General features: G+C 45.3%; 1 protein-coding gene across 1 annotated transcript; it reads left to right on the top strand.

Moving 5' to 3' along the window:
* Positions 1–935: 935 nt before the first annotated feature.
* Positions 936–14,896, top strand: alg5 (ALG5 dolichyl-phosphate beta-glucosyltransferase). Its single transcript, XM_017717115.2, has 10 exons — positions 936–1,228; positions 3,005–3,173; positions 3,980–4,026; positions 8,249–8,317; positions 8,568–8,660; positions 10,683–10,796; positions 11,050–11,109; positions 12,713–12,864; positions 13,634–13,719; positions 14,475–14,896. Exons 1-10 carry the CDS (start codon positions 1,139–1,141, stop codon positions 14,588–14,590), a joined length of 996 nt encoding a protein of 331 aa, XP_017572604.1. The 5' UTR covers positions 936–1,138; the 3' UTR covers positions 14,591–14,896.
* Positions 14,897–18,185: the final 3,289 nt, after the last annotated feature.

Below are 18,185 nucleotides of genomic sequence, written 5' to 3' on the forward strand. Positions count from 1 at the left end.
GGCATGTCAGACGCTATAGAGGGCGCTCGAAGATTAAAATGAATGGGTAAGTATGGATAGAGAGCTTGTAGAGAGAATTCCCACTCCCTGTAATGTCTTACGGGTTTCTCAGACGCTAGGGGGCGCTCCCGAGCGAGTCCAAAACGAACGGGTTGCTATGGGGCGTCTGAGGAAAATCGTCGTTTATAAACGCTGCAACATTTTTAATGTAAAAGAATGCGATCATTTTCTGACACAGAGCAGCATAAAACATTTTAACACCGCTGTTATATTTTTAAGAGTTTTTAAACTCGAGTTACAGGAGTTTAAAACGGCGCCTCGCGCTCGTTCATGACGTCAGAGAGCGCGAACAGCCAATGAGCTGCTCCGCTCGCCCATCAATCAGCAGCAAAGCCCCGCCCCCTGCTGCCCGAACCCCGTTTACTGTGTAAATAAAGGAAAAAAACAGGCGAGAACTCGGTAAAGTGGCCGGACCAGAGCCGGTTTAGACAGTAGAAGGAGGGATTTCACTAAAAAACAAAGAAACCTCGCCTGTGTGTTTCCTTTATACAGTAAACGGGGTTCGGGCAGCAGGAGGCGGGGCTTTACTGCTAGAGCGGGATGATTGATGGGCGAGTGGAGCAGCTCATTGGCTGTTCGCGCTCTCTGACGTCATGAAAGAACACGAGGCGCCGAATTAAGCTCCTGTAACTCGAGTTTAAAAGCTCTTAAATATAACAGCGGTGTTAAAATGTTTTATGCTGCTCTGTGTCAGAAAATGATCGCATTCATTTTCATGAAAAATGTTTCAGCGTTTATAAACGACGATTTTGCGCAGACGCCCCATAGCAACCCGTTCATTTCGGGCTCGCTCGGGAGCGCCCCCTAGCGTCTGAGACAGGCGGCGTCCTCCAGGCCGACAGGGGGCACCGGGGAAAGCGGCGGAGGCAGCGGGTCAGTATGGTGCCCTGCGGTGTGATGATGTGGAGTAGCAGCGGATCATTTCCGCACAGCCGCTTCACGGTGAGGTGGAGGAAGATCAGCCACGGCGCTGTAACAGCTGCACCGGCCGCGGTCTCCCTGCCCTGATGTGTGCGTTGTGAGAGAGAGAGGGGAGAGAGACATCGAGAGAGATAGAGAGAGAGAGAGAGAGAGAGGGATGGAGCTGGAGCTGGGTCTGGGTCTGGGTCTGGGTCTCTGTCAGCTCCTCCAGGCTGCTGCAGTTTTGGCTCTGCTCCTCTTACTGCTGGTGAGTTTGACGTCCAGCTGCCGTGTCTGTGTCCGTGTGTTCATTCACTTCACGGCTGTTTGACCTGTTGGTCCGGCCTGAGTGTCTCTCTCTGTGTCGTCACTGCAGCTGAATAGCTTTTCTACCTGAGCAGGTGTTGCTGGTTCGGCAATGGAAAAATTAATATTACAGTAAAAAATTCCCTTTTTCCCTTATTTTACACCCTGTTTCATTCAGTTTGTCTTCTTTTGTTATTTGTTTGTTGTCCTAACCTCTTATTCTCCAGGGTGTATGTGTGCATATATAATATAATTATGAATCCTTTTGAAGTGTTCATCATGTTCAGCTGTGCCTGAGTGTCTATGTGGTGGCTTTTTTTTTCTCTTTTCTCTAAAGTTATTGAGGTCAGTGAAAGTTTCGCTTTGATGGAAACTTTTTTTCACTGTTCTGAGTTCAGCTTGGGATTTTCCTGAGAGGGGCGGGGCATGTAAAATAAATGTAAATGAGGCCCGCAGCATAATCCTACCAAAATTAGTTTAGTTTTCTTTTAATATTAGCCCATTTCACAACGTGCTGCATCACAATCCCCAGCATGCACTGCAGCATAATGTGCGTAATGTACTACAGACCATTGTAATGTGCATAATGTGAACTGTAGCCTATTGATTTTATAGTATATTTTAAGACTAAGTGACCCTTATTAATCCCACAATTAATCCCCTCCGCATTTAACCCATCTGTGCAGTGAAACACCACATACACACTAGTGAATACACACACTAGGGGGCAGTGAGCACACTTGCCCGGAGCGGTGGGCAGCCCTATCCACGGCGCCCGGGGAGCAGTTGGGGGTTAGGTGTCTTGCTCAAGGACACCTCAGGCATGGACTGTCGGCTCTAGGGATCGAACCGCCGACCTTCTGACCACCAGACGTTCTCTGGCCCACAGATTTCTAGAGGTTTTTTAACACGGCCCTCTTAGTGGTCGGCTTTGACACCCGTGATCTAAATCAGAGGTCTTCAAATTCTGGGGCTGAAGGTTCCAGTCTTGGATTATGTAAACACTGGTAGGGAGGACTCTGACACCAAGTGACCAGTCGATTGCATCGACACTTCATGTAACTGTACGATTTTTACAAATGAGGTCGGTTTTCGAGGTCTGGATTAGAGTTTGAGATGAGAGAAGATGATGTTTAATCATTATCGTGATATTTTTTATTATTATGAACAATATGCCTTTCTGATCTGCAGTAACACTGATGTGGTGGTGGTGTGTTAGTGAGTGTTGCGCTGGTCTGAGTGGATCAGACACCTCAGTGTCGCTGCTGGACTGAGAATAGTCCACCAACCAAAAATATCCAGCATCCTGTGACCACTGATGAAGGACTAGAGGATGACCAACACAAACTGTGCAGCAGCAGATGAGCTGTCGTCTCTGACTTTACATCTACAAGGTGGACCGACAAGGTAGGAGTGTCTAATAGAGTGGACAGTGAGTGGACACAGTGTTTAAAACTCCAGCAGCACTGCTGTGTCTGATCCACTCGTACCAGCTCAACACACACCATCACACCACCACGTCGTCAGTGTTACTGCAGTGCTGAGAATGACCCACCACCTAAGCAGTACCTGCTCTGTGAGGGTCCATGGGGGTCCTGACCACTGAAGAACAGGGTAACAGAGTATCAGAGAAACAGATGGACTACAGTCTGTAACTAGAAGTTGTTGGGGGTCTTGCTGAAATGTCTGATCTGTTGACGTCTCTGGAAATCTCTCGTTTGTGTCTTATTCTCTTTAGGTTATTGTAATCGCCCACGCTACAGCCGGTATGGTGGACCAGACACGTGCGGAGCAGGAGAAACACTTCCTCACGGCTTCAGGGAACAAGGAGCCGTTCCCTAGTCTGTTTGACCCCCATTCCAGGGAGCTGTCTGTAGTCGTGCCCTCCTACAATGAGGAGTCCAGATGTAAGTTTTCTAGTGCCCAACCTCCTCTTTCAGCTCTTTATACTGCGTCCAGTTTCACTGCTGTAAGGCTAATAATACCGGGCAGGGAGCACGTGGGCAGGGAAAGCTTAACTGGTTTCCTCACGAACAGTCTGGCAGTAGGAGCCAACGTCCCGTAACCGCAGAAAATCAGATTTTGTCAGTAATCCGATCAACGTATTTACATGAGTTTGGGTAATCAGATTTGGGGAAACTCTGGGTCCACATGAGTCAGGCAGTAATCAGATTTCTGCTTTACCACCAGCCAATAAACTCACAGAAGCCATGGCGTAAACACGGCGTAAAACCTGGACTTCATGCCGCGGCTCCTTTTTTAAAACATCTGCCTGAAAATATGAACTTGCACCTTCTAGAAGATGAAGAATGTTTCAATCCTCAGTTTCCTCAAGACTGTTTTTGGCTTCAGCGACGCTGCTGGCTCATTTCCGGTCCCGCGGTTTGTTCCGCACATGCGCAGACTGAGAAATCCGAAAGAAATCAGAGTGAGAGCTCACGTGCACTGAGAGATCTGATGACTGAGCTAAAATCCAGCCTCTGTATCGGATTTCTAGATCGGATTTCTAGATCGGAGTGTGGTGTTTACGTGACCATTTGAGCGATCAGAAAACTGCAGAAATCTGATTATGATTGAATGAATTCCTGCATGCGAACATTTGTTCTCAGGCAGAGAAGCTACTTCCACTGTCTGATCTACTCCCCCAGCGTATAAAGGAGGTTGGTGCTGTTGCTTCATTATTAAAGCGTGATGCTTTGTCTTCCCCCCCCAGTGCCCGTCATGATGGAAGAAGCCATGGAGTACTTGGAGAAAAGACAGGTGCGTTTTATGGATGTGTTTACCTTCTTTTTGATATCGGACCACCTTCTTCTAAAACAGGACGCCTTTATATTGATTTAAATAACCACATTAATTGATTTAATACCTAAGTTAAGGCAAGTTAAACATCGTTTCAGGGAAACTTTTAGTTGTGAAGTGAATATTTTGCTTGTTCTTGACATAAAAAATGGGACCTGCAATGTGTGATGTTCACCACAAGATGGCACCAACACAGTTGGTCAATTTTTGGATTGTAGAGAATTACGTCTGTTAAAATTTCGTAAGTCATACAAGTTTTAGATATGAAAATGATTCTGATAACCAGCCAATGAGTCCAGAGTTATTATACATGGTAAAGCAGGGAAAACAGTGTGCCGTTTGATCCCGAACTGGAATTTGATGTGTGAGTGGAGCTGGGCAATACGACAATATATCGCCGGAAGCGATCCGTATATTTTTGTCACTTCTCAGTTTTTGACATAATGTAAAAATAGATGTTGTCCTTTATATTGTGTGTAAATTCCATGAAGAATGGAGCGAAAAAAGAGACCCAAAATGACTTGGGGAAAAAATCTGTTTCCATTGACTTACATCAAAAGGAGAGTAGGAGGTTTTTTCCTTCTCCTGTAAACTTACCACTTTGGAAATACGAGGTTTTCTTCCGGCACCAGCGACGTATCATTATTGTGATGAATTATGTCACCATAGACTACAGTATGCTCTTCAGAACATATGGTGGATGTTGTCGGTGCTTGTAGACACTGACCGATTGCACATTTAATTCCAAAGAGAACAAAATTGGCAACAACCTGGTGACCACTTCCATTTAAACCTGCTGACGCCCCCAGGCTACAGTTGTCTCTCAAGACCGCGACTGACAGGGAGAGGAGGTGGTCTGGCTGGTGGTCTTTCACATCGGACTTCCTTTCAGCTTTAGAGTGTTTTAACTGGATGCAGCATGTTGATTTTCCAGCTCACACTTGTGGTCATACTCTTGATTTACTCTGCTGTACTGGTTTGAATGATATCTCTGTCTCTGGTCCAGTCTCTGGTATCTCTGACCATAAGCTCATTGAATGTACTTTTCATATTTCTCCTCCTCCCCCCTGCGAAAAAATCTTAGGTCTGTCAATCTCAATCTGTTTGCTGCTTCTCTTCAGTCTTCAGCCCTGCCTGACCTACATAACCCATCATCGCATCATCTCCTGAGAGCATGGTTTCCCTCTATAATGACACCGTCTCTGGATCGCTTAATGATTTTGCCCCTTTTAAGAATAGACTCCTCCCTGCCGCCCGCTCCTGTCCTTGGTTGACCCCTGAACTAAGGGTACTGAAGGCCATTGGTCGGCGTCTTGAGTGCCTTTATAGAAAAACTGGCCTTACTGTCCACTCTCTACTTTACGGTCAACACACCCACAAATATATATTTATATATAAATATATATTTCATAAATAATGCTGACTCTAGGCCAAAAGCTCTTTCAAACTGTTAACAAACTCCTCCATCCTCCTGTATCACCTGAGCAATGTCAGGCTTTTCTACATTTTTTTTGACAAGAAAATTAATCAGATCTACAGCCTCTTTTCTTCTGCTTCCCAGCCGTTCTCCTTTACAGATTCTCCTTCTCTGATCACAAAGCTGACCTGTTTCACACCTGTTGACTCCTTTTCTGTCTCTGAGCTCATCACTAAGTCTAATGCTTCCTCCTGTCAGCTTGACCCTGCCCCCACCCCTCTACTCAAGGCCTGTTCATCCTGCCCCCACCCCTCTACTCAAGGCCTGTTCATCCTGCCCCCACCCCTCTACTCAAGGCCTGTTCATCCTTCCCCCACCCCTCTACTCAAGGCCTGTTCATCCTGCCCCCACCCCTCTACTCAAGGCCTGTTCATCCTTCCCCCACCCCTCTACTCAAGGCCTGTTCATCCTGCCCCCACCCCTCTACTCAAGGCCTGTTCATCCTGCCCCCACCCCTCTACTCAAGGCCTGTTCATCCTGCCCCCACCCCTCTACTCAAGGCCTGTTCATCCTGCCCCCACCCCTCTACTCAAGGCCTGTTCATCCTTCCCCCACCCCTCTACTCAAGGCCTGTTCATCCTGCCCCCACCCCTCTACTCAAGGCCTGTTCATCCTGCCCCCACCCCTCTACTCAAGGCCTGTTCATCCTGCCCCCACCCCTCTACTCAAGGCCTGTTCATCCTTCCCCCACCCCTCTACTCAAGGCCTGTTCATCCTGCCCCCACCCCTCTACTCAAGGCCTGTTCATCCTGCCCCCACCCCTCTACTCAAGGCCTGTTCATCCTGCCCCCACCCCTCTACTCAAGGCCTGTTCATCTGTAATCAACACCCCTATTGCTACAGTGATGAATTCATGTCTCTCTTCTGTTCCTTTCTGTTCCTACTGCCCTTAAAACAGCTGCAGTTACACCGATACTTAAGAAACCTGAATCGGACCCGACTTCTCTTTCTAATTACAGATCCATCTCACACCTTCCATTTTTAGCTAAAGTAATGGAAAGACTGGTTGCTTCCCAACTCCAGACATTTCTGAGTGATAATGCCCTCCATTCCAGTCTGGTTTCCATACTCACCACAGCACTGAGACCGCTCTTCTGCCACTCGTTAATGATCTTCTCCGGTCTGCTGATAGTGGTTCTCTCAATATTCTCCTTCTCCTCGACTTAAGTGCAGCTTTTGATGCTGTTAGTCATGATGTTCTCATTTCTCATCTTTTCTCTGTTGGCATCACTCACACAGCCTTACAGTGGTTCAGGTCATATCTTACAGACAGACACCAGTTTATTACACTAGGCCCACACAAGTCCTCCTCCTCTCCTGTTAGATGTGGTGTCCCGCAGGGCTCAGTCATTGGACCCCTACTTTTCTTAATTTAAATTTCACCCCTTGGGCAGATTATTGGTAGCCATGGCCTAAACTTCCATTGTTCTGCTGATGATATTCAATTATATCTCAGTACACACACACCCTCAGATTCCCCTCCCAGTACACTGATTCACTGTATTTCTGATTTAAAGCTCTGGATGCCTGATAACTTTCTCATGCTGAACACTGATAAAACTGAAGTCTTACTGGTTGGCCCTAAAAACCTCTACTATCCAGTTTTTCAGTTAGTATTGATGGCCTGCTCGTTAAGCCTGCACCTGTCGTTAGAAATCTTGGTGTTTTACTCGACTCATCACTTAATTTTGATCTGCATATCAAATTCCTCACTAAGACTGCATTCTTTCATTTACATAACATTGGTCATCTCCGTCCGTTCCTGACCGATAAAGATGGCAAAACTCTGGTTCAGGCCTTCATTATGTCCCATATTCACTACTTGGTCTCCCTGTAAAGTCTATCCAAAAGCTACAGGACATTCAGAGCTCTGCAGCTGGAGTTCTCACCCACACTCAGCGTTCAGCTCCATCACCCCCGTTCTCTCTCAGCTACGCCGGCTGACGGTCCCGTCCCGAATAACGTTTAAACTCTTACTTCTCACTTTCAAAGCCCTGCATAACCTGCTCCCCCCTGCCTCAGAGAACTGCTGACCTCCTACACTCCCTCTCGCTTTCTCAGGTCTTCTTACAGTAACTTACTTGCTGTTCCAGCACCAGACTGTCCACTTTAGGAGGCAGGTCCTTCAGTGCCACGGCCCCCAAACTCTGGAATTCTCTTCCTCAATCCCTCAGGGAGGCTCTTCTTTTTCCTCTTTTAAATTAGCACAACAGGATCCGCATTTAACCCACCCGTGAAGTGAAACACCACGCACACACTAGGGGGCAGTGAGCACACCGGAGCGGTGGGCAGCCCTATGTGTCTTGCTTAAGGACACCTCAGTCACGTACTGTCGGCTCTGGGGATCGAACCGTCGACCTTCCGGTCACGAGGCTGCTTCCCTAACCTCCGGCCCACGACTGTCCCATTTTAAAGCTGACTTAGACTTTTCTCTTTAATGCTCTTCGCTTCCTGCTTAGTTTTTCTGTCTTTCCTCAGATGTTATGTGAAGCGACCTTGGGTTTGTGAAAGGCGCTATATAAATGTAACATTATTATTATTATTATTATTATTATTATTATATTGGATTTAGTGCAACACCGTAAGGCAAATATTGAATCAAATTCTTTTTTCTGTTGGTAGTTTTTTTCTAATGAAGCACTACTGCTTATTTTGTGTGTTCAGTGAATGTTGCGTTAGCCTGACTGGAACATTTTGTCTGTGCAGAAGAAAAATCCGTCGTTTACCTATGAGGTCATTATAGTTGATGATGGCAGCAAAGACAGAACCACAGAGGTATGATAACTTTCCCCGCCTTCTCTTTTATGAGATCAGGATGTTTTGCCACCAGTGATATTCAGTTTACTTGAAGTGCACTAATGTTTGAGATTCGCTTTGGAATCAAGAAGTTCACCCATTACTTCTTCATGAAACTGGAAATAATCTCGTCTCTTTTTTGTGTTTTTTTGTTGCTGTATCTTATTACTGTGTCCATAGCACTGTTGTGATTGACGCTTACAGTGGGTTGTGACTGCTGCATACACAGGTTGCCTTGGGGTACACAAAGAAGTATGGAGCAGACAAAGTGAGGGTCCTGACTCTGAAGAAGAACCGTGGTAAGGGGGGCGCTGTGCGGATGGTGAGTCTTCACATCAGATAGAGACGAGGTTAAAAATGCAGGAGAGTTCAGTAAACACTGGAGTTCTCATGTGTTTCCATTTGTTTGTGAAAGTAATAACATTTATACACAAACAAAAGTTTGAAAACGCTGCTGAAAGTTTGGTGTTAACAGCCTAGACCAACAGGCAGCTCGCAGGTCTTCTGCTGCCCTGTCGTGGCTCCACAGCCGAATCAGATCAGTAGGTAGTAATAAAATAATCCTCCTCTACAGTAAAATAAAGCTCTGCTGATCCTTCAACACAGTTTAACAGTAAATGGTCTTAAACGCTGGAGTTAATGTAGAACTGCTGATTCACCCTTTAACCCTGAAGATCAGCGCAGACGGCTGGTCACCATAGCAACACAGACAACAGTCTCGCCCAGCTAGTAGCTACGAAACGGCAAAGAGAGAGATTTAAGACGAACGTCGATAATCTGGAGACGAATGGACTTATTAGTGTTTATAGTCACTCCAGCTGGTTTCCTGATACAGCGAGAAACTGACAAACACTAAAAAGTCGCAAGGCTGAAGCTTCTCATTCGCCAGCTTCTTGTGTGAATTTTCCCGTTTCACCTTAAGTGGTAAAGGAATTACATTCTGGCACCGTTTAAGGTGGAACGGGAAAATTCGAACAAAAAGCTGGCAAATGAGAAGCGACATCAGCCTCGTAAAAAATTTCTACTCTTAAGGAAGAGTTTCCTGTCGGAGATGTGAGAAAAGCAGCTGTAGCTGAGCTGAAGATTAAAGCAGAGCAAAGTGAGTCGCCTTTTCGTTTTTATCATATCTTGATAAACTGAGACACATTTACCAAAAAAGGCTGCTCTTAACATTTGGGTTGCCAGCCCAAGATTCAAGAAAGATGAAGGCGAACATCAATAACTTGGAGACGAACCGACCTATGGCAAATATCTGTAATCGCTCCAGCTGGTTTCCTGATGTGAGAAACTGACAAGCACTGAAAAGTCTCGAGGCTGAGGTCAGCTTTTCCTTCGCCAGCTCAAATTGTCCCGTTCCGCCTTAAATGGTGCAGGAGTTACATTCTTGCACCTCAGGCTCCATTTAAGGTGGAACAGGCAAATTCCTACAAGAAGCTGGCGAATGAGAAGCGACCAGCCTCGTTGACAAATCAAACGTTAAGAGACCTTTTGCAGGAAATTGTTCTTAACGTTTGTGTTGCCGACTCCTGGTCTACACAGTGATTCTAATATGCGCGTCCTATGCAGCGTCATGGGTTTCAGTATATATGAGTAGAATATTAGGCAGATGTACATGAAAGAACGAACCATTAGATGATGAATGGAGCCTGGAGATGACTAAGAATGCCACATAGCTTTGAAAATGAAGATAAAATAACACTATTATCCTGAATTCGTCATGTTTGAGTCGACCAGATGTCAGGAAGATAACTTGACGAAAATGAATGTGATGGACTTACTTAATCACACTGTGTTACTTATAATCTTTGGCAAAGTCTTTATAGTATATAAAACACTGAAAATTACCGAAAGAAAGGTTCTGCGAAAAATCAGGCCGAGACAATTTTCCACTTCCCTAGATGTAGTCCATTGGCAGAGTCCAGATGTTGCTTTGTTAGTTTAGAACCAGAGCTACAAAGCTAAAACTGCTCACACTTGAACTCAGTAGTCACCCGAATAACCCAACTCATTTCTGTAAAAATGCATCATCTAAACGCCTTTCAAACTGCAAGTCCCTGTGGTCTCGTTTGAACTACATGACGTGATGCTGACTTGGAAAAGGACTGGTTTGATCAGATAGCTGATGGATGATCACTGATGTCAGCTTAATTTCATTCTTTAGTCAGCAGCTCAGAACATTCGTTCTAATCCTAAGTCTTATGAGTGCTTATAATTTGTCTTTGGCTTATTACCTTCCTCAGCGGGAATGCATGATGTCACTCTCCATGTACTGCTCTTCAACAGCTGGCGGCTGATTGTTTGGTGGATTTGTTCTAAGCGGTCTCTCATGTGTCCCTCTCCTCAGGGCACTCTGAGCTCTCGCGGTCGTCTTATTCTGATGGCAGACGCGGATGGAGCCACGAAGTTTGGCGACATTGAAAAGGTGGAAGCTGGTCTGGAGAATCTCAGCCCAAAGCCGGTGAGGCACCATTTCTTGTGCACTAAAATAGACTGTGGCGTAGTGCGTTTCCCAGAAGCACAAAGGGCCCGTGTTGTTGGAATGTGGCAGTAAATTCCATGTTGCCGTTTTGATGCATGGAATTCCACCAGGGGGCGGAATACTGTCATTCTGTCAAAGCCAAGAGAGTCGCAATCACTTGTAAGCCTTTCCTTTCCAGTCTTTCAGGAGTAAATGGCTGTATTTTTAAAAACGTTCTCGTGTGTCTGTACAGGAGAACATGGCTATATCCTGTGGTTCCAGGGCTCACTTGGAAAAAGACTCAGTGGCTCAGGTAACAAAAAAAGTGTTACTGAAAAGTTGTTAAGGGTTTTTTCCCTTTTTTAAATTCTAATGGCAAGTATGTACTACTGTATGCACAAGTTTGGGTACCTTTAGTCAAATTGAATTGAATGTAAATTTTATAAAAAGTCATGGCCCATTTTGTGTTACACTATACTGCCAAAAGTATTCGGTCGTCTGGCTTCACACACACATATGCACTTTAGTGACGTCCCATTCTTAATCCATAGGGTTTAATATGATGTCGGCCCACCCTTTGCAGCTATAACAGCTTCAGCACTTCTGGGAAGGCTTTCCACAAGGGTTAGGAGTGTTTATGGGAATTTCTGACCGTTCTTCCAGAAGCACATTTGTGAGGTCAGACACTGATGTTGGATGAGAAGGCCTGGCTCACAGTCTCCGCTCTGATTCATCCCAAAGGGGTTCTATGGGGTTGAGGTCAGGACTCTGTGCAGGCCAGTCAAGTTCTTCCACACCAAACTGGCTCATCCACGTCTTTATGGACCTGCTTTGTGCACTGGTGGGCAGTCATGTTGGAGCAGGAAGGGACCGTCCCCAAACTGTTCCCACAAAGTTGGGAGCATGAAATTGTCCAAAATCTCTTGGTGCTGAAGCTTTAAGAGTTCCTTTCACTGGAACTAAGGGGCCGAGCCCAACTCCTGAAAAACAACCCCACACCATGATCCCCCCCTCCACCAAACTTTACACTCAGCACAATGCAGGCAGACAAGTACCGTCTCCTGGCAACCGCCAAACCCAGACTCGTCCATCGGATTTCCAGACGGAGAAGCGTGATTGGTCACTCCAGAGAACACGTCTCCACTGCTCTAGAGTCCAGTGACGGCGCTTTACTCCACTGCATTCCACGCTTTGCACTGCGCTTGGTGATGTAAGGCTTGGATGCAGCTGCTCGGCCATGGAAACCCATTCCATGAAGCTCTCTACGCTGTTCTTGAGCTGATCTGAAGGCCACATGAAGTTTGGATGTCTGTAGTGATTGACTCTGCAGAAAGTCGGTGACCTCTGCGCACTATGCCCCTCAGCATCCGCTGACCGCTCTGTCATTTTACGTGGCCGACCACTTCGTGGCTGAGCTGCTGTCGTTCCCAATCTCTTCCACTTTGTTATAATCCCACTGACAGTGGACTGTGGAATATTTAGTAGTGAGGAAATTTCACGACTGGACTTGCTGCACAGGTGGTGTCCGATCACGGTACCACGCTGGAATTCTCTGAGCTCCTGAGAGCGACCCATTCTTTCACTAATGTCTGTAGAAGCAGTCTGCAGGCCTAGGGGCTCGGCTTTATACACCTGTGGCCACGGAAGTGACTGGAACACCTGAATTCAGTGATTTAGATGGGGGAGTGAACACTTTTGGCAATGTACTCTGTGTAGACACTCTATTTTTCCCCCCGTATGTTAATCTTAGCGAATAAACAGAAAATTAGCCGAAAAGGTCATATTTATTTGTTCCCAGTAGATATTTTACCATATTTTCAATTAGTAAATAAACATAAGGTGTACTTTGCTTGGTATAATTCACGACTGGTTTAACTAAGCATTGGGATTTTTGTTACTGTCTGTTGCCATGACAGCGGTCCCTGTTCCGGACCATCCTGATGTACGGGTTCCACTTCTTGGTGTGGTTCTTCTGTGTGAAGGGGATCAAGGATACCCAGTGTGGTTTCAAGCTCTTCACTCGTGAGGCAGCACTGAGGACCTTCAGCAGTCTGCATGTGGAGCGCTGGTAAGCCATCCTCACTGAGGAGCTGCACTAAAGGAGTGGCAGCCTTGTGACTGGCCCTTTTCACAAGAAACGGTAGTGCATACCTGCTGGGTTAAACAAGTGCCTTTCGTATAGGTACTAACCTCATGATTACAGGGATCTGTATCTCTTCAGCCACCACAGAAAGATGTGTGACTTCATCTTTGTCATAGTTGCCAAGATTAAAATTCGAGGACGTGTCCAGAACTTTCGGAGAGCTAAACACAACAGTGCAGGAGTCCAAACTAAATAAAGGACATAAATGTTTAGAGGAAAAATTCCTTGATAAATTGATGAACAGGTAATAGATAAGCTATTAGCTGGAGAGGCTGAAACAGCTCGCTAACAATAAACTAGTTAAAGTGGCCAGAAGTTAAACACACACACGTCCCAGCAGGGGGCGCTCTTGGTCATCAGGGTCTGTAGCGCCACTGTAGGCTTTTTCTTATTTGTGCATATAATCAGTCCAGCTGGATTAATCTGCAAGAAGAAACAGCAGCACTGCTGTGTCTGATCCACTCGTACCAGCATAACACGCACTAACACACCACCACCACGTCAGTGTTACTGCAGTGTTGAGACCCTGTGAGGGTCCATGGGGGACCTGACCACTGAAGAACAGGGTAACAGAGTGTCAGAGAAACAGATGGACTACAGTCTGTAAGACAGTAAAAGTTACTGCATGTAACATTCACTGGTGTATCTGCATGAAATCTTATGTTGCTTCTTGTTCTTCTCTTCACTTTCACAGGGCATTTGATGTTGAGCTCCTGTATGTAGCCCAGTGCTTAAAGATACCTATAGCTGAAGTGGCAGTCAACTGGACTGAGATTGAAGGTTAACCACTTCCTCTGGAAATAATTTCAACAATTATTTACTCAATTATTTATGAAACATACCATAGAACAAATTTTGCAAATAAATATGATACTATAGGGTGATTCAAAAAGATTGATCCGATTCCAAAATGATTGATTTCTCTTGTAAATCATCACAGATCAGTGCAGTGAGCTGTAAACGGTGTAAATGAGCATAAAGTTTATTATGTAATTGTACAAGGTCTCAGTCTGAACCTCCTCCAGCTGGACGGACGACATCAACACCACAGTCAAACTCATCCCAGACTGGACTGAGCGTGTCGGGCATCGCTGCTCTCACGGCTCTTTCAGTGGGATTTCGGAGATCATCCAGTGCTGTGGAACCAGCGCCGAACGCTCTGAGCTGCTGGAGCTTCACTGCTGATGAAAATCAGTTCTGACGGATTCACTCTGATTGACGTGGAGAACGCAGAACGTTCTGCTCAGGGGTCTCAGCTCCTCTCAGACTGAAGGAGCCGGTCAGGAACTCTATGACCCCCTCTTACAGTTGGATTGTGATTGGTTCCTAGACGCCGCAAGGTCGTAAAAAAAATTGAAATCAGATGAATCTTCTTGAATCACCCTGTATTTCTGTTCGGTGTTGAATGAAAAAGTTTTTTTTTCTGTTTTATTGTTTGTTCAAGCCTTTTTAAATAGAATATTTAATTATATACATTATTATTCTTCGTGTTATCCTCCCTATTAAAGTGTTGTATGTTCACGGTTCTTTTCTAGGGTCAAAGCTGGTGCCGTTCTGGAGCTGGCTACAGATGGGCAGAGATCTAGTCTCCATTAGACTACGTTACATCACTGGTGCCTGGAGACTGGAGTCCCCGAGGAAAACCCAGTAGCCTTTGCTGCAGTTGGCCTGTGGATGCACATGAGCAAACAGTGCTTCGTGTGTGTGTCACCCCCACATGGCACTGCTACAGCTGGCAGAGTTCGTAATCAGTGACCAGGATTGTTACCACGCATTGTGTCAAACTATGTAGTGACTATAATCTTTTTATTATTTCAGGATTTTGCCCTTGGTGAACTGTAAATGTTTTCCATATGATGTTTATTTTAGCTTTTTGGAGGGGGCTCACACTGACGTGTAGAGATTTTCATTTGAAGAGCACTCAGTGTTCAGCCAAATAAAAGAACAGTTAATATAATTTGTCTTTTTTTTTTTTCTTTTCATAAAACCTTCCCAGCATGGAAGTATCTGTTTCATTTTGAATGCAAAGGGGGCTCATGATGGTCCTGATTTAGGCGAGTTTGAAATATTTACTAAACCCTCAATGAAATACAAGACCCAAGTCTACCATTCGGAACAGCTGATTTATGCGGAAGGTTTGTCTCCACTTTTGTTTGTGTTTGAAGTGGTTTCCACCATTTCCTTTTAGATTTTTCTACATAATTCAAAGACTGAGATGTCAAAGTCATTCAGAATAGGCTGATGTGAAATAATGCAATACAGGGAAACACAATGGCCAATTATTTTCTTCACAGTGGTGCTGAAAGGAAATGGGGTCACAGTGTCTGTGTTTACATGCAAAGAGTTTTGCCGATCCGATTGAACACATTCCAATTACAGATTCAGACTGAGGGGTTTATGCTCACTCTGCTCAACAATCTGATGGAAAATCTTTGTTTACATTCACACTACAAGGGATTCGATCCAAAGTGATGTGCATGTGTGGAGAACCACTTGGAGTAAACGTTACCATGACGACCAGCATCACGTGAGTCCAGTCAGAGTGAGATGAGCAGCAGTGAGCAGTGATTGTGTTTTTAACTGCTTTAAAATGACGTCAGACTCAGGAAAACGTCCTTCACACGTCCTTATTAAAGAAGGCCGAGAGGAAGACGTCGTGCTCTGAGACGCATAAGCTGGACGTCCGTCCCACCGCCGTCTTTTAAAGATCAGAGCATGAACTTCGTCTCCTCTGCAGACCAGTTTCTGCTCCGCCGTGTTGAACGGTATAAACTCTCACTGTGACGCGACGCACATGCAGAACGGACTGAAACTTTCCGATAGGGAATGTAATCGGATACAGGCGCTTACACGGATATTATTCTTCTATTTAATGGATTATTAACAGGTTTAATCGCCTCATTCAATCGGATAGAAACTTCCAAATGGCCTCAATCAGACTAGACTATTCCGATTGAGGTGCTTACATGGACGTATTCTATTCCGATTGAGCTATTGGTTTGATTATTAAAGGATTATTAGGCTGCAGTTAAACTTGGCTAATGTCTACAATGCTTATATAGTCATTTTATTTAGTATCCAAAATGACCAGTCAACCTACAAGAGTCTGCTGGGTGTTGTGTATAATGTTGATGGTAAAATATTGATAAATCTGGGGAAAAATAAGCTTTCTTTGGAGACTATTTTGCCTTATAACACACTGCATTGTACCTCTGCACTTTGAATACATTTTAAACATGTTACAGACCAAAGCCTTGCCTCAAAACTACCGTAAACAATGTCTCAGACGTCAGATGGCAGCGTATCCACAACCGTTTCATGGAATAACTTTCTGTGAGGGAGCTTTTGGAGGCATTAAACTCTTCAGACATCTGGTTCCCATCACCACCGCTGTGAACTATTCCGATTCCAAGTTTCATTTTAAATCAGACCATTTTGAATTACTTTGTTTACATCTCAGTGAATGAATAATGCTGATTTTTACCCCCCCACATCAGTGGAATTTCCCATTACGGGAAGATTCCCACTCCAATGCATTATAATGCATGATGTCTGATTAATGTGTATCCTCCGAGTTTTTATATGTAGATAGTGGTGAAACTACTAAATCTTTGGTTACTGTATTGCTTTACATCCCGCGTGTATCTCTCCATGTTTGAAGTACATAAAGACATTTGAGGCCAAAAACATCTCAAAACTCAGCGTCGGTGCATGTGACCATGTTATGTAAGAGATTTGTGATGTCGAGGGTTTGACAAGGAGTGTTTACATGCACTGAAAACTGCAGAAAATCAGATTTTGTCAGTAATCTGATCAACATGTTTTCATGCTTGAGTAATCAGATAATGGGGAAACTTTTCTGCTTTACCACCAGCCAATAAACTCACAGAAGGAGACGTGACATAAAAAAATCCCAGCGGTGCCTGGCGTTTATTCTGGGGCAGTCGTGGGCTGGAGGTCAGGGAACCAGCCCTGTGACCAGGTCGCCGGTTCGATCCCCAGAGCCGACAGCACATGATTGAGGTGTCCTTGAGCAAGACACCTAACCCCCGACTGCTCCCCGGGTGCTGCGGATAGGGCTGCCCACCGCTCCGGGCAAGCGTGCTCACTGCCCCCTAGTGTGTGTGCGCTCACTAGTGTGTATGTGGTGTTTCACTGCACAGAGGTGAAATTTCCTTGTTGTGGGACTAATAAGGGTCACTTAATTGTGTGACGTAAAACTCAGACTCACTGTCAGTCCTGTTTCGTCTCCTTCTATTGTCTGAGTTATCTGGCTCACTAAGAAACCGCCTCCTCTAGTACCTCCTGCCCGAAACATCTTACTGCTTTCCCTGTTTAAAGTCAAGATCAATCAGAAATCATATTTCCTGCAGTACCAGTACTGGTCTCTGAACTAGTAGGACGTGTTTATTCGATGACAGATGGGACGGCCAGAGGGGGGAGGGGGTGAAACGTATTATGAGTCAGTATTATTTAACGCAGTGACAATCAAACATCAGACGTTTTAGTGGCTGAAAGTCTGTTTAACAGGAAGACGAGGATTTTGTCTTTTAAGTGATTAAGTGGGTCGTGCTTAATAGGTGGTAACTTTTTTCAGCTCAAATGGTAAAACAAAGTACTCACTGTGTCCACTCACTGTCCACTCTGTTAGACACTCCTACCTTGTCGGTCCACCTTGTAGATGTAAAGTCAGGGACGACAGCTCATCTGCTGCTGCACAGTTTGTTTTGGTCATCCTCTAGTCCTTCATCAGTGGTCACAGGACGCTGTCGGCTGGATATTTTGGTTGGTGCACGATTCTCAGTCCAGCAGCGACACTGAGGTGTTTAAAAACTCCATCAGCTCTGCTGAGTCTGATCCACTTAGACCAGCACCACGTCAGTGTTACTGCAGTGCTGAGAATGACCCACCACCCAAATAGTACCTGCTCTGTGAGGGTCCATGGGGGTCCTGACCACTGAAGAACAGGGTAACAGAGTATCAGAGAAACAGATGGACTACAGTCTGTAACTGTAGAACTACAGAGTGCAGCTATACGGTCAGTGGAGCTGATAAAGTGGACAGTGAGTGTAAAAACAAGGAGGTGGTCATGATGTTACGCCTGGTCCGTGTGTGTGTGTGTGTGTTTTTAAGCAAGGCCTAGTTTAAGTGGGCCTGTCGGAGCAGCAGCAGGGTGCAGGGTTGAGAAACACTCGTTTTAGAGCTATTTAAGTGTTCTAGCCATTGTCTGAGTCCACAGTGTGGAA

This window comes from Pygocentrus nattereri, chromosome 18 (assembly GCF_015220715.1).
Source record: "Pygocentrus nattereri isolate fPygNat1 chromosome 18, fPygNat1.pri, whole genome shotgun sequence".
NCBI lineage: Eukaryota > Metazoa > Chordata > Actinopteri > Characiformes > Serrasalmidae > Pygocentrus > Pygocentrus nattereri.